At 41.8% G+C, this 14,983-nt stretch overlaps 1 protein-coding gene across 4 annotated transcripts in view; it reads right to left on the reverse strand.

Annotated features, from left to right (window-relative positions):
- The window catches only part of LOC133499994 (arrestin domain-containing protein 1-like), a 43,596-nt gene that overhangs the window by 2,208 nt on the left and 26,405 nt on the right, over positions 1 to 14,983 (reverse strand). For all 4 annotated transcript variants that reach the window (XM_061818511.1, XM_061818513.1, XM_061818512.1 and 1 more), the window contains one exon: positions 12,616 to 13,135. In XM_061818511.1, coding sequence (XP_061674495.1) covers positions 12,616 to 13,135 — 520 coding nt within the window. The remainder of the gene's footprint in view (positions 1 to 12,615; positions 13,136 to 14,983) is intronic.

The following is a 14,983-nucleotide window of genomic DNA, read 5'->3' on the forward strand; positions in this document are numbered from 1 at the left end:
GGTTTCATTCTGTGACTTAAATTAACAAAAAAAACAATCATAGATACAATGAGCCCAAACCACTCCTATCTGCTTTCCTGCTCTGTTTGGTTCTACATGCAAAAGGCAAAACTTTACTTGTGCACCGCAATTCACCATCACCCCTAATCATATTATCTGATAAGAATCTCAAATATAAATATAATCTCAAAAGAAAAAGTATGATTTTTTAACGATTTGTTATACACTGCAAGTATTTGAACACCTGTTTATCAGCTAGAATTGACCCTCAAAAAATGTCCACCTCCACTCCATATGTATTATCCTGAATCAGATGCACTTGTGTGAGGTCGTTAGTTGCGTAAAGGCACCTATCCACCCCATACAATCAGTAAGACTCAAACTTTTAACATGGCCAAATCCAAAGAGCTGTCCAAAGAACCCAGAGACAAAATTGTACAACTCCACGCGGCTTGAAAGGGCTACGGAGAAATTGCCAAGCAGCTTGGTGGAAAAAGGAAGTATGGAAAAGCTATATCATTCCTGAGAAATGAACAAGCTTTAAAACCAAAAGTACTACAAATTAAATTTAGAGATTGAGACAGTGTGGTATGACCTTAAACAGGCAGTTTGTTTGAACACACTCCTGTATTACTGAGTAAAATTACATTCAATGAAACAAAATACCGGTCACTGATGTTGTGGTCGTAGACACGCCTGACTTTGATACGGGCAGCGTGGGATCAATTCCCGTTCACTAATGGTGTCGATGTACAGTGAAGAAAATAAGTATTTGAACACTCTGCTACAGTGAAGAAAACAAGTATTTGAACACCCTGCTATAATGCAAGTTGTCCCACTGAGAAATCTTGGAGGAGTCTGAAATGTTTATTGCAGGTGCATGTCCACTGTGAGAGAGATAATCTAAAAAGAAAGATCCAGAAATCACAATGTATGATTTTTTTAAAGATTCATTTGTGTGATCCAGCTGCAAATAAGTATTTGAACAACTGTATCAGCCAGAATTCTGACCCTCAAAGACATGTTAGTTCGCATTTAACAGTCCACCTCCACTCCATGAATTATCCTAAATCAGATGCACGTGTGAGGTCGTTAGCTGCATAAAGACACCTGTCCACCCGATGCAATCAGTAAGACTCAAACTTGGAACATGGCCAAGACCAAAGAGCTGTCCAAAGACACCAGAGACAAAATTGTAAAACTCCACATGGGCTACGGAGAAATTGCCAAGCAGCTTGGTGAAAAAAGGTCCACTGTTGGAGTAATCATTAGAAAATGGAAGAATCTAAACATGACTGTCAATCTCAATCTGAGTGGGGTCTCAATGATCCTTAGAAAGGACTACACGACAGGACTTGGTTAATGAACTGAAAAGAGCTCGGGAAAACCTCTTTCCCTTAGTCGGAGCAATTAAGATGGGTCGTGCCTGGGTCTTTCAGGGATGAGAATTTTCCATTTTTCGTCTTAAGTTTGCCAATCATCATTTGGATGATACAGATGAGTCATGGGAGAATGTTTTGTGGAAAAGGAACAGCTTCTACATTTCTGTATAATGTGTACCATTGTTCCAAACCCATTGCCAGGTTTGTTTTCGATGTGAACTTGCCTTGCGCCAGTACATGGAGGTCATATGTCATACAGATTCAACAAATTATTCTAAAACACTATGTACTTCCTTTCATTGACGGGGTCCGGTGCTGGTGTTTATTCTTTTGCCGCTTCTGTTTGGTCATATAAAACTTCCTTCTGGGCTACCTGTAATGAAATGTTCAGATGTTGATATTCTGTGTCCTTTGCATCATTTGGGTTTTCATCCTCACTTTGATCCAGCGACTTAATTGGGCTGATCATTGACATAGTATTCTGGTTCTGCTTTCGGGGCGAGCTAGAACCATTCTCACCAAATCGAAAAAAGCCAACGGGATCAGTCTGCATTCTCTTGTCCATTCCAATGTCAGGTTGGACTGTGTGGGTACTGTCAGTTTGGGTACTTTTATCAACCAGTTTGCAGGCAACAGTGAAAGAAAATTATTATTTGAGCACCCTGCTATATTGCACGTTCTCCCACTTACAAATCATGGAGGGGTCGTAAATTTTCATCATAGCTGCATGTCCACAGTGAGAGAGATAATCTAAAAAGAAAAATTTAGAAAACACAATGTATGATTTTTTTTCATTATTATTTATTTGTGTGATACAGATGCAAATAAGTATTTGAACACAAAAAAACAATGTTAATATTTGGTATAGTAGCCTTTGTTTGCAATTACAGAAGCCAAGCATTTCCTGTAGTTTTCACCAGGTTTGCACACACTGCAGGAGGGAGTTTGGCCCACTCCTACACACAGATCTCTAGATCAGACAGTTTTCTGGGCTAATGCTGAGAAACACACAGTTTCAGCTCCCTCCAAAGATTTTCTATTGGGTTTAGGTCTGGAGACTGGCTAGGCCATGCCAGAACCTTGATATGCTTCTTACAGAGCCACTCCTTGGTTTTCCTGGCTGTGTGCTTCATGGACATTGTCATGTTGAAAGGCCCAGCCACGACCCATCTTCAATGCTCTCTCTGACTGAGGGAAAGAGGTTGTTCCCCAAAATCTCACAATACATGGCCGCAGTTATCCTCTCCTTAATTCAGTGCAGTCGTCCTGTCCCATGTTCAGAAAAACACCCCAAAAGCATGATGCTACCACCCCCATGCTTCACAGTAGTGATGGTGTTCTTGGGACGGAACTCATGGAACTCATCATTCCTCTTCCTCTAAACGCAGTTAGTGGAATTATAACCAAAAAATTCCATTTCGGTCTCATCTGACCACAAAACCTTCTCCCATGGCTCCTCTGTCTCATCCAAATGGTCATTGGCAAACTTAGGACGGGCCTTGACATGTGGTGGTTTAAGCAGGGGAACATTCAGTGCCATGCATGATTTCAAAACATCACGTCTTAATGTATTATCAACAGTCACCTTGGTCCCAGCTTCTTTCAGGTAATTGACCAAGTCCTGTTGTGTAGTCCTGGGCTGATTCCTCACCTTTCGACCTCATCTTTCTTGCACTCCGATTGAGATTGACCGTCATGTTTAGCTTCTTCCATTTTCTAATTATTACTTCAACAGTGGACCTTTTTTCCCCACCAAGCTGCTTGCTTTAAAGGCGGACTAACAGGTCTTTGAGGGTTGGAATTCTAGCTGATAGACAGGTGTTCAAATACTTATTTGCAGTTGGGTCACACAAATAAATCGTTAAAAAAAAAATCATACATTGTATTTCTGGATTTTTCTTTCGAGATTCTATCTCTCACAGTGGACATGCACCTACGACGAAAATTTCAGACCCCTCCATGATTTCTAAGTGGGAGAACTTGCAATATAGCAGGGTATTCAAATACTTATTTTCTTCACTGTACATTGATACCTTTGGAACAAGTATGGCACTTCATGACAGATATCTGTGTTCCTTTATCATGAACAGGCTCTTTTCAAGTCTGGCAACTTTTAGAGTGTACCAAAGATGGAGATTCAGCATCTGCTGGTTCGATGCCAACCTCTTGTGCAGAAGATGCTTCCTGCAACATCTGTCTTTAATAAAGAAAAATAAGGTTCAAAGTTAATAAAATAAGGAAAAAAAAATGCACAAGTTTATTTAATTGTATTTCATGGTGCACAAATTATTTTTGATAAATTGCAAACAGGTCTGTGAGTGACTAGCATGTAATACTGCTTGTTTTATAATCCTATGTAGTATTTTATTAAAATTTAAAAAAACTACAAAATAAAAACACAAAAGGTTTGTAAACTTCTATCCATTTTCTTCACCGCATATTCTCACAAGGGTCGCGGGAATGCCTATCCCAGCTCTCATCGGGCAAGAAGCAGGGTACACCCTGAACTGATTGCTAGCTAATTGCAAGGCACAGAGACAAACAGCCGCCCTCACAATCGCACCTAGGGGCAAATTAGAGAGTCCAATTAATGTTGCATGTTTTTGGGACGTGGGAGGAAAACGGAGTGCCTAAAGAAAACCCACGCACCACGGGAAAAAATGCAAACTCCACACAGGGAGGACTGGGATTGAACACAGGTCCTCAGCACTGTGAGGGCAACACTTTCCAGCTGCTCCACTGTGCCGCCATTTGTACACAATATTATCCTGTTTTTCGAGTTGCGAATGGTCAAACTATTTGTGGTAATAAAATATTTTTCGCTGTGAACGACAACCGTATAAACAGTGTTCAAAATTGCAGCTCTATGGGGGCACAATCCAGTGCAATCTGGAGGCCGGTCCCAAGCCCGGATAAATGCAGAGGGTTGCGTCAGGAAGGGCATCCGGCGTAAAAACCGTGCCAAACAAATATGAGCGTTCATCTAAAAAATCCCATACCGGATCGGTCGTGGCCCGGGTTAACAACGCCCGCCCCCGGGACTGCTAACCAGCAGTGTGTCGGCTGAAATTCAGCTACTGTGGGTCGAAGACAAAGAAGAGGAAACCAGATCCATCGTCACAAGAAAAAGAGGAATGCACAAAGCCTACAACTGATTGTAGGGACTTTCAATGTTGGGACTATGACAGGAAAAGCCCAGGAGTTGGTGGACATGATGATTAGGAGAGAGGTTGATATTCTGTGTACCTAAGAGAGGAGGTGGAAAGGTAGTAAGGAGCAGGGTTTAAATTATTTGACCACGGAGTAGATGGGAAGAGAAATGGAGTAGGGGTTATTTTAAAGGAAGAGCTGGCTAAGAATGTCTTGGAGGTGAAAAGAGTATCAGATCAAGTGATGAGACTAAAATTTAAAATTGAGGGTGTTATGTATAATGTGGTTAGCGGCTATGCCCCACAGGTTGGATGTGACCTCGAGTTGAAAGAGAAATTCTGGAAGGAACTAGATGAAGTAGTTCTGGGCATCCCAGACAGCGAGAGAGTTGTGATTGGTGTAGATTGTAATCGACATGTTTGTGAAGGAAACAGGGGGATGTAGAAGGGGTGGGTAAGTACGGCATCCAGGAAAGGAACTTTGAGGATCAGATGGTGGTAAACTTTGCGAAAAGGATGGAAATTTGAGTAGTGGACACTTTTTTCCAGATGAGGCAAGAACATAGAGTGACCTACAAGAGTGGAGGTAGAAGGACGCAAGTGGATTATATTCTGTGCAGACGATGTAATCTGAAGGAGATTACTGACTGTAAAGTAGTGGTAGGGGAGAGTGTAGCTCGACAGCATAGGATGGTGGTGTGTAGGATGACTCTGGTGTAGGGTAGGAAGATTAAGAAGACAAAGGTAGAGCAGAGAACCATGTGGTGGAAGCTGAGAAAGGGAGAATGTTGTGCGGCCTTTCGGAAAGAGGTAAAACAGGCTCTCGATGGACAACAGAAGCTCCCGGAAGACTGGACTACGACAGCCAAGGTATTCAGAGAGACAGGCAGGAGAGTACTTGGTGTGTCTTCTGGTAGGAAAGGGGAGAAGGAGATTTGGTGGTGGAACCCCAAAATACAGGGAGTCATACAAGGAAAGAGATTAGCGAAGAAGAAGTGGGACACAGAGGACTGAGGAGAGGCGAAAGGAGTACATCGAGATGCGACGTAGGGCAAAGGTATAGGTGGCAAAGGCTAAACAAGAGGCATATGAAGACATGTACACCAAGTTGTACACGAAAGATGGAGAAAAAGATATCTACAGGTTGGCCAGACAGGGATAGAGATGGGAGCAGCAGGTAAGGGTGATTAAGGACAGAGATGGAAATGTGTTGACTGGTGCCAGTAATGTCCTAAATAGATGGAAAGAATACTTTGAGAAGTTGATGAATGAAGAAAATGAGAGACAAGGAAGAGTTGAAGAGGCAAGTGTGAAGGACCAGGAAGTGGCAATGATTAGTAAGGGGGAAGTCAGAAAGGCACTACAAAGGATGAAAAATGGAAAGGCAGTTGGTCCTGATGACATACCGGTGGAGGTATGGAAGCAATTTGGAGAGATGGCTGTGGAGTTTTTGACCAACTTATTCAACAGAATACTAGTGGGTGAAAAGATACCTGAAGAATGGAGGAAGTGTTCTAGTTCCCATTTTTAAGAACAAAGGTGATGTTCAAAGCTGTGGGAATTATAGAGGAATAAAGTTGATGAGCCACACAATGAAGTTATGGGAAAGAGTAGTGGAGGTTAGACTCAGGACAGAAGTAAGTATCTACGAGTAACAGTATAGTTTCATGCCTAGAAAGAGTATCACAGATGTATTTTGCCTTGAGGATGCTAGCGGAAAAGTACAGAGAAGGTCAGAAGGAGCTACATTGTGTCTTTGTGGATCTAGAGAAAGCCTATGACAGAGACCCAAGAGAGGAACTGTGGTACTGCATGCGTAAGTCTGGCGTGACAGAGAAGTATGTTAAAATAGCACAGGAGATGTATGATGGCAGCAGAACAATGGTGAGGTGTGCCTTAGGTGTGACAGAAGAATTTAAGGTGGAGCTAGGACTGCATCAGGGATCAGCTCTGAGCCCCTTCCTGTTTGCAGCAGTAATGTAAAGGCTGACAGATGAGGTTAGACTGGAATGCCCTTGGACTATGATGTTCGCAGATGATATTGTGATATGCAGTGAAAGCAGGGAGCATGCAGAGGAACAATTAGAAAGATGGAGACATGCACTGAAAGGAGAGGAATGAAGATTAGCCGAAGTAAAACAGAATATATGTGCGTGAATGAGAAAGGTGGAGAGGGACGAGTGAGGCTACAGGGAGAAGAGATAGCGAGGGTGGAGGACTTCAAATATTTAGGGTCAACAATCCAGAGCAATGGTGAGTGTGGTAAGGAAGTGAAGAAATGGGTCCAAGCAGGTTGGAACAGCTGGCGGAATGTGTCTGGTGTGTTATGTGACAGAAGAGTCTCTGCTAGGAAGAAGGGCAAAGTTTAGAAAACAGTGGTGAGGCCGGCCATGATGTACGGATTAGAGACGGTGGCACTGAAGAAACAACAGGAAGCTGAACTGGAGGTAGCAGAAATGAAAATGTTGAGGTTCTCGCTCGGAGTGACCAGGTTGGATAGGATTAGAAATGAGCTCATTAGAGGGACAGCCAAAGTTGGATGTTTTGTAGACAAGATTCGAGAGAGCAGACTTCGATGGTTTAGACATGTTCAGAGGCCAGAGAGTGAGTATATTGGTGGAAGGGTGCTGAGGATGGAGCTGCCAGGCAAAAGAGTGAGAGGAAGACCAAAGAGAAGGTTTATGGATGTGGTCAAGGAAGACATTCGGGGAGTTGGGGTTAGAGAGGAAGATGCAGAAGATAGGCTAAGATGGAAAAAGATGACACGCTGTGGCGACCCCTAACGGGACAAGCTGAAAGGAGAAGACGACGAAGATTTGCTGGTAAAAACATCGAAAAGGTTATGCATTTTATGGTACAGTTGAACATATATTTTCGTCTACATAAGATAATTTGCGCTAGAAATTAGACATTCCATACACTTTAACCACAAAAGCTGTACAGTACCATAGCTAACCAACATTATCAATGTATGAGCATTTTGCAAAAAATATAAGAGAAGTGTGATGCTCAATCTGCCTTCCAAAAGCAACCACATTGTGGCTGATTCAATTTTTGAAGCAGGCTAACATTAGCAAAATTGCAATTGAGCTACTTGCTTTAAAACAGGGGTGCTCAATGTGTCGATTGAGATTAGTCAATCCCGAGACGGCGTGCCCCCCACCCAAAAAAAAAGTCGTCAGCCTGACGTCTATTTTTTTGGGTGGGGACATTTCTGTCTCTTACAACGACCTGCTGCTGGGGCGCACTCATAATTACAAATGTTACTGTACTTATGCAGCCCATCAAGGTAGTTTATCATGACAGCGCCCACCACCGGTCCTTTAGTTAGCAACAGTCTGGACAACGTAGAGCAAAGAGAACGTAGACATGCTGCTTATGTTTACTCTCGAAAACAATGGCAAAAGTAAAAAAAAAAAAGAAATGCTGCTGCTTTAAGATGCCATGACTGTTAGAGAATGTGAATGATAGAAGGAAACGTGGTGAAACTGGATGAGATTTTCTCTTTTTTGAATGAGAAAGTTCTGGTCTGAAGCCTCAGTAGAAAGTGTAGAATGAGATCTTGTGTAATGTTAAAATTCGACCTTGGCACAGCCTGATCAATGATGAAAGCACAGACAATGCAGTGCACAAAACGCTAATTCTATACTTTAAATATAGGAGGCAACATGACAACCTTAAAACTGTTTGGGAGCATCATTCAGCTGTAAACATGCATTGCTAAAGATATTCTGGAATCAATAATTCAATTTTACACCAAGAAACAAAGACATGGATATCACTGTGGATTAAAAAAAAAAAAATTAAAAAGTTGGAAGCGACCTTTAAAATTTATAGTTCATAGATGGCTTGGTTGGGTTAGCAATGTATTTATTTTTGTTTGTTGACATTTTCATTATAAGTTTGCAAAAACAAAATTGTTCTTAAAAATGTTCTGATGGGAATGTAAATGCTGTCATCTGAATCTTTTAATGAGCCATGTAAATTCAATGGATGACACTGATCTGATCACAGTGCAGATCACCCCACGCCCCTCCCCAACCACCAGTCGGTAGATCGCGAGAGGCTGGCTGCTTGAAAAGTAGATCTTGGGGTAAAAAAAGTCTGGCCACCCCTGCTTTAACCAGCAAACATCATGAGCTGAAGGCTGACGATAATTTCATTACCGTATAAAGGTTTGATGTAACATGAACTGCACAGATGAATGGAAGGAAGTCCATAGAGATCAAGTGTGTGACGTCACCGTTTTTACAGCGCCATATTGCCGGTCAAACAAAGCTGCTCGGTAGTCGGGAAGTCGTTGAACAGAAGCAGATTTTTCTAATTGCCCAACCCCTGTTGTGCTGTTGGTTGTCACAATAGACGAGACAGTTTTTCAAAGATATCATTCTATAGAATACCGGCTCAAAAGACCAGAAATGATCGATGGATTGCCGGTCAAACAAAGCTTCTCGGCATTATCTGAGTCACAATGCCCAGGCCCTATTGTGCTGTTGGTTGTCACAATAGACATGAAATTTCTTCAAAGATATCATTCTCCCGAATACCATCTGAAAAGACCGGAAAAGATCTATGAATTTCAGCAATTAAACAGGATTGATGGTGCCCAACAAAATACACACACCTGTGTAGCGATCATTTCATTTCAAGTAGGAATTATTCTTCTCAATCTCAAATTATCAAGAAGTATTTATTGAATCATTTCAGAACAATACATATTAAAAAAAAAAAAAAAAAAAACGTGACAGAGAGGTTTCCGGAGGTTAACGTGTGGGACGAATACGCTTCCTTGTACGAAGGAGACGACTCCCTGTCCTAAAGTTTTCTTCGAAATCATAGATAATGAATGCGAGTTTGCGTAAAACCAGGGGTCATTTATTTAAATTTTTGTATTTGTATTGAAAAAATCTGAGTGGGTCCCTCACTTTGTGGGATTTATTCCTGATTGAGAACAGATCCAGCAATGAAATATTTGAATGCGTCCAGACTTTTATATATATTTTCAAACTCTTTTGTGTAAATCTCGATGACTTATTCACCAGATATATGTGTATATCCAGTTGTCTGAGGGAGGGAAGCGAATCAACAATCAAATTTCTTAATCGGTGAAAACATCGACTTCAGCATTAAATATGGATCCTGTATGCAGAGTGTCTCCAATTTTTCCACATACCTACATTTATTATCACCTTCTAAATGTTTAACACAAAAGATTTTTTTTTTTTTTTTTTTTTTAAATCTGTGCACTGATCAGGAATAAATTAACTGCAAAATAGTGACGGATTATTGGGATTTCTAAACATGAGTAGTGCTAGTGTTTCTGCCAAAACATCGACTTCGGCATTAAATATGGTTCCTCTATGCCAAGTGCCTCAAATTTTTCCACGTACCTTTGTTTATTATCACCTAAATGTTTAACGGTATCGGAAAAACCGGGTGTCGCGCTATAAGACATATTTTCGTTTCGTCTCAACGGAATTACCTTTCAACAAGCGTTGTTTGACTGTAATATGGAGACGGAAACAAAAATCAAGTGATTTTATGACATAGGTACACGATCTCTATACATATGCCAGTGCACTGTAGTAGAATGACTAAGCAATGCATTTCTGTGGGAAGAAAGAAGAAATGTCTTTAATCGAATGAATAAATATTTTTACTGTGGTAAAATATGCAGGCTATATATGAAGAGTTCAGACGCAAAAGCAGATATAGTGGTACCTCGGTTTTCGAATGTCTTGATTTTTGTACAAATCGGTTTTCGAACGAAAATTTTTTTTGCTTTGGTTCTTGAACGAAAATCAGAATTCGAACACCCCGACCAGCTGACCCATGAAGATTTGTTATTGTGCTTTCGAACGCACCCCTGAAAAAAAACGGAAAAGATGTAACTCAAAGCAAATGATGTTGCTGAAGGAGCAACCGTGTTGACCAACCAGAGGCCACAGATCTTGGAGGAAGTCGAAAAGTCGCTTCTTATTTTTGTAAACGAGCAGCAGTGAGCTGGGGATAGTGTTGGCGAGGAAGGGTGGAGATGTCATCTGATGAGGCTGAAGGCAGGAAGGATGTCTCAAGTACCGTTATTAAAGCTATCTGCGCTAAATGGAACGAATTCCATAATTTTGTAGAACTTCATCACCTGAATGAATCTGAATGTTACAGAGCACTGCAAAATGTTAATGATATAATTATGAGCCACTTCAGAAAAGTGCTTAAAAGACGGCAGAAACAAACAGACTTCTTGGTGAAAAAGGGGCGAGACACCCCCACCGAAGACATCTGAAACTGTTGTTTTGCATTGCTTTTTTTCTTTTGTTCCATTAACCCTCTCTCTAGTGGCAAGTTCATTCAAAAACTTTTTTTTTTTTTTTTACATGTTACATACTTTCTGTGCAAATAAAAAAAAAATAGTTTTTCCTTCCTCTCATTATTGCTTGTTTAAAGTTATTCTGCACTTTTGTTAAAAAAAAAAGGTTGACAAGGCTGGGAGCCTAGCATACTCTACTAGGCTAAAGCATACATTATTTCATTTTCCATTCAATGTAATGGGAGAACATGCTTCGGTTTTCGAACATATTTGTTTTCAACCAGCCTTCTGGAACGGATTGTGTTTGAAAACCAATGCACCACTGTATAGCAGTTTTTGTAGTTTCTGTAGATTCTTTGATCAAATAATCTACAGAAACAACAAAATTGGATATATCTGCTTTTGTGTATGAACTCTTCATATATTCCTCCATATTTCATCAAAGAATCTACAGAAACAAGAAAAATGGATATATCTGCTTTTGCGTCTGAACTCTTCATATATTCCTCCAGATTTCAGATTTGTGATAGACTATAGACAAGTGTTGTTTGTTGTTTTCATCTCTGTTCATTTCCTCCCCTCATGCTGCAATTTTTTTTCTTTCTGCTATTTTTCCTCTGCTATTGTTCTCTGCCCGCTGGTACTAAGATTCTCACTGTATGGCTATGTGTCAATTCTAGCCAACTGGAGATGAGTGTCTTGGGGGTGGACGTCAATGCGCATTTAAGGTTGCATCTGATTGGTCAAAAACAAAAGGCCCCCGGGAGCTCCAGGCTGGCACCCCCGGATGGTTCTTCGGACGGGAATGATGCAGAGTCTGACAAGCAAGCTTGGCAGCGGGTCGCTTGCTGAGCTTCCAGGCAGCGAAGCCTTTAGCCCCGGATGCCAAAGCTAGGCTAAAGGCCTCCGCTAAATGCGGGCCACGAGCTCCGGCGGCGGCTCATTAGCTGAGCTTCGATGTCCGGGGAAACCTTTAGCCAGGCTTCAGTGATGGCGGAGGCCTTTAGCCTAGCTTGGGCGTCCGGGGCTAATGAAGTGGGCGGAGGCCGTTAGCCCCGGACACCGAAGCTAGGCTAAAGGCCTCCGCCACCACCGAAGCTCATCTAAAGGCATCTGCCACCTGAAAGTTCGCCTGCCGAACTCGCTTGTCAGACTCTGTGTCATTCCCGTCCGAAGAACCATCCAGGGCTGCCAGCTCGGAGCTCCCAGGGGCTTTTGTTTACGCACTTACCAGCGCTGGGCATAATGGTGTCCCATGTAATCCAGCGTTTGGAATGGCACGGTACACGTCACATACGCCCACGTAGATCATGTGACTCACAAAAATGGCATTGCCACTGAAAATTTGTTGTCGATGAAAATCTCAAAATACTATTAAATGAGAGAGGATTTAACATCACATTGTCAAAATAGGGTACATAATACATTACCTATTGATACACTGTTCATGCAAAGCACTGGATCTCCCCTTTAATGATAGTTATGATTAAGGGGTGAATGGACGGAAATAGCGGATAATGCTAAAAACTTCATGCTTCAGTTTTTCGTTTATTTATAACATTGGGCTATTGGGGCAGCTTCTTCACTAATGAAACAGTGAGGGTGGGGGGAATCATAGTCAAATTGTGGTAAGAAAGAGTTTATCTCTGCAGGGCCAATCTTAATTTTTGGGATGCAGTATTTCAACATCCAACCCTGAGCTCCTAAATTCAAACAATCACTGTATTTACCCTAGTCTATACCTATGAGAACATCTTAAAAGAACCCGACAACTAACCTTGTGGGTATGTCGAGGTCTCGTAGTGTGGAGGAAGGATAATTGGCGTTAACACTGGGCTAGCAGTGTTCAAACTGGAAAGAGGAGCTGCAGTCCTTGTGGAACCACTGCCTGGAGTTCCTTCAGGATTCAAGCCTGTCTGATTCTGATGGCTGTTAGAGAAAGAGAGGCCAGGAGCATAACTAAATCCACTTGGCGACACATGTTGGGAGTGCCACCTGTGGGTCAAGCTGCCACTCATAGGTGTAACATCAGCAGCTGCTTGGTGAAATTCGGCCGGCGGAGCACTTGGAGTATCACGATATGAAAGTCTGGACCGAGGAGCAGGACGAGGCCCAGGTTTTGAGGCAACAGAAGATGAAATCGATGCGTTGGTAGAAGCTGAGGTAGATGATGAATCCTCAACAAGGGCAGAAGACAGACAATCTTCATTTTTGGACAGCCGGAACTTGTCGTCCAAAGGAACTTTCCCTATGTGGAGTGGTAACGTCAAGAGGACATTTGGAGACTTCAAACTGACCTAATTAAACAGATATAAAAAGTTTCAGTTATGATATTCAGTTTGCTGTGGTGTGATCATTTTAGTTTCAATGTGACACTGGGTGTGAATAACATCTTGAGTTACGCCGTGGAGAAAACAAGAGAGAGACTCTAAATAGGAGGCCAGCTTGCTAGAACGCGCTTTTATGTCCACGTGATCGACATATTAGCCACACCTGAATCAAGTGACGAGATGGATGATCGGCTTATGTTTTTTTTTTTTTTTTGACACGCTGTCATGCAATCGATCAACACTGCCTCGGCAATAGACTGGTCGATAACTAGATAGACTAGGTCAGGGGTAGGGAACCTTTTAGGCTGAGAGAGCCTTAAATGGCAACTATTTTAAAATATAATTCCAAAAGAGTCATACAATATTTTCAAAACTAAATACAAGTCTATTTGTGGATTTTATGTAAGACCAAAACTTTAAGAGTACAATAAGTCTCGAAATGCATTAAAAAAAAACATTATGATGTTGCTAACCAATGATGACAAAAGTACTTCTTACCATTAATGCAACTTCTCTGCTGATGACTATGTCGTCTGTTCCATGTGTCATTAAATTAAACTTCATGCAGCCTTTGAGACTTTTATTTATTTATTTATTTAACATGAGAAAGACTTTTCATATGCATAGGTAGAACCCAACATTGTCAGTACAGCAATACTCACACACCGCAGTGTGTGGTACGTATGAGATGAAAGTGCGTTCCAAGTTTTCACAATCAGTTGGTCTGCAGGTTGAACTTTTTTTTTCCCCGCATTGTCCCCACTTATGTGCGCTCGCCAACAATGCTTGCTGACAGAGACATGTCTTTATGTAAAAAAGATATGCGGTGGTGGGCACCGCATATGCACTCTGTCATTATAAACCACACTGATAGGCTGCATAAGGACTGTAACATTTGTAATTATGAGTGTACCTCTTTAAGAGCGGAGGAGGGGGCAGTGCAATTTAAACTACGAATAAGAGTGTGCGGTTGTCATTGGAAGCTGTGCAGCAGGTTGTTGTTAGAGAAAGTTACATGTGCTTTCAAAATGTTAAAAAAAACAAAAACATCAGGCCGATGTCTTTTTTTTCGTCACGCAGTCACGCGATTGACCAGAACTGCCTCATGATCGCGATGAACACGTTGAGCACCCCTACTGTATACAGTATGTCGTTATGAGGGCTCTGCGAGCCATACGCAACCACCAACTAACCAGGTGTGGCTCGCGAGCCATAGGTTCCCGACTCGTGGACTAGATAGACTGGTAAGGTAGTGGTTACTGGTAGGGTAGGGTCTGGCTAGATAGCATAGGATGGTGGTGTGTAAGATGACCCTGGTGGTGGGTGAAAGATTAAGAAAATGAAAGCAGCGCAGCGAACAATGTGATGGAAACTGAGAAAGGAAGAGTGTTGTGCAGTTCTTTAGGAAGAGGCGAGATAGGCTCTTGGTGGACAGGAGGAGCTTCCAGAAGACTGGACCTCTACAACCAAGGTGATCAGAGAAAAAGGCAAAGAGTACATGGTGTATCTTCAGGCAGAAAAGGAGAGGACACTTGGTGGTGGAACCTCAAAGTACAGGAAATCATACAAGAGGTTAGCGAAGAAGAACACAGAGGACTGAGAAGAGGAGTAAAGAATACATTGTAATGTAGGGCAAACAAGAAGCGTATGATGACATGTATGCTCATTTAAAAACTGGAGAGAACAAGATATATGCAGGTTGGCCAGAAAGATGTGCAGCAGGCTCGGCTGATTGGGTGTTGGGAGAGAAATGGAAATGTGTTGACTGGTGCCAGTAGTGTGGTGAATTGATGGAAAGAATATTTTGACAAGTTG

This window comes from Syngnathoides biaculeatus, chromosome 4 (genome assembly GCF_019802595.1).
Source record: "Syngnathoides biaculeatus isolate LvHL_M chromosome 4, ASM1980259v1, whole genome shotgun sequence".
Classification (NCBI taxonomy): domain Eukaryota; kingdom Metazoa; phylum Chordata; class Actinopteri; order Syngnathiformes; family Syngnathidae; genus Syngnathoides; species Syngnathoides biaculeatus.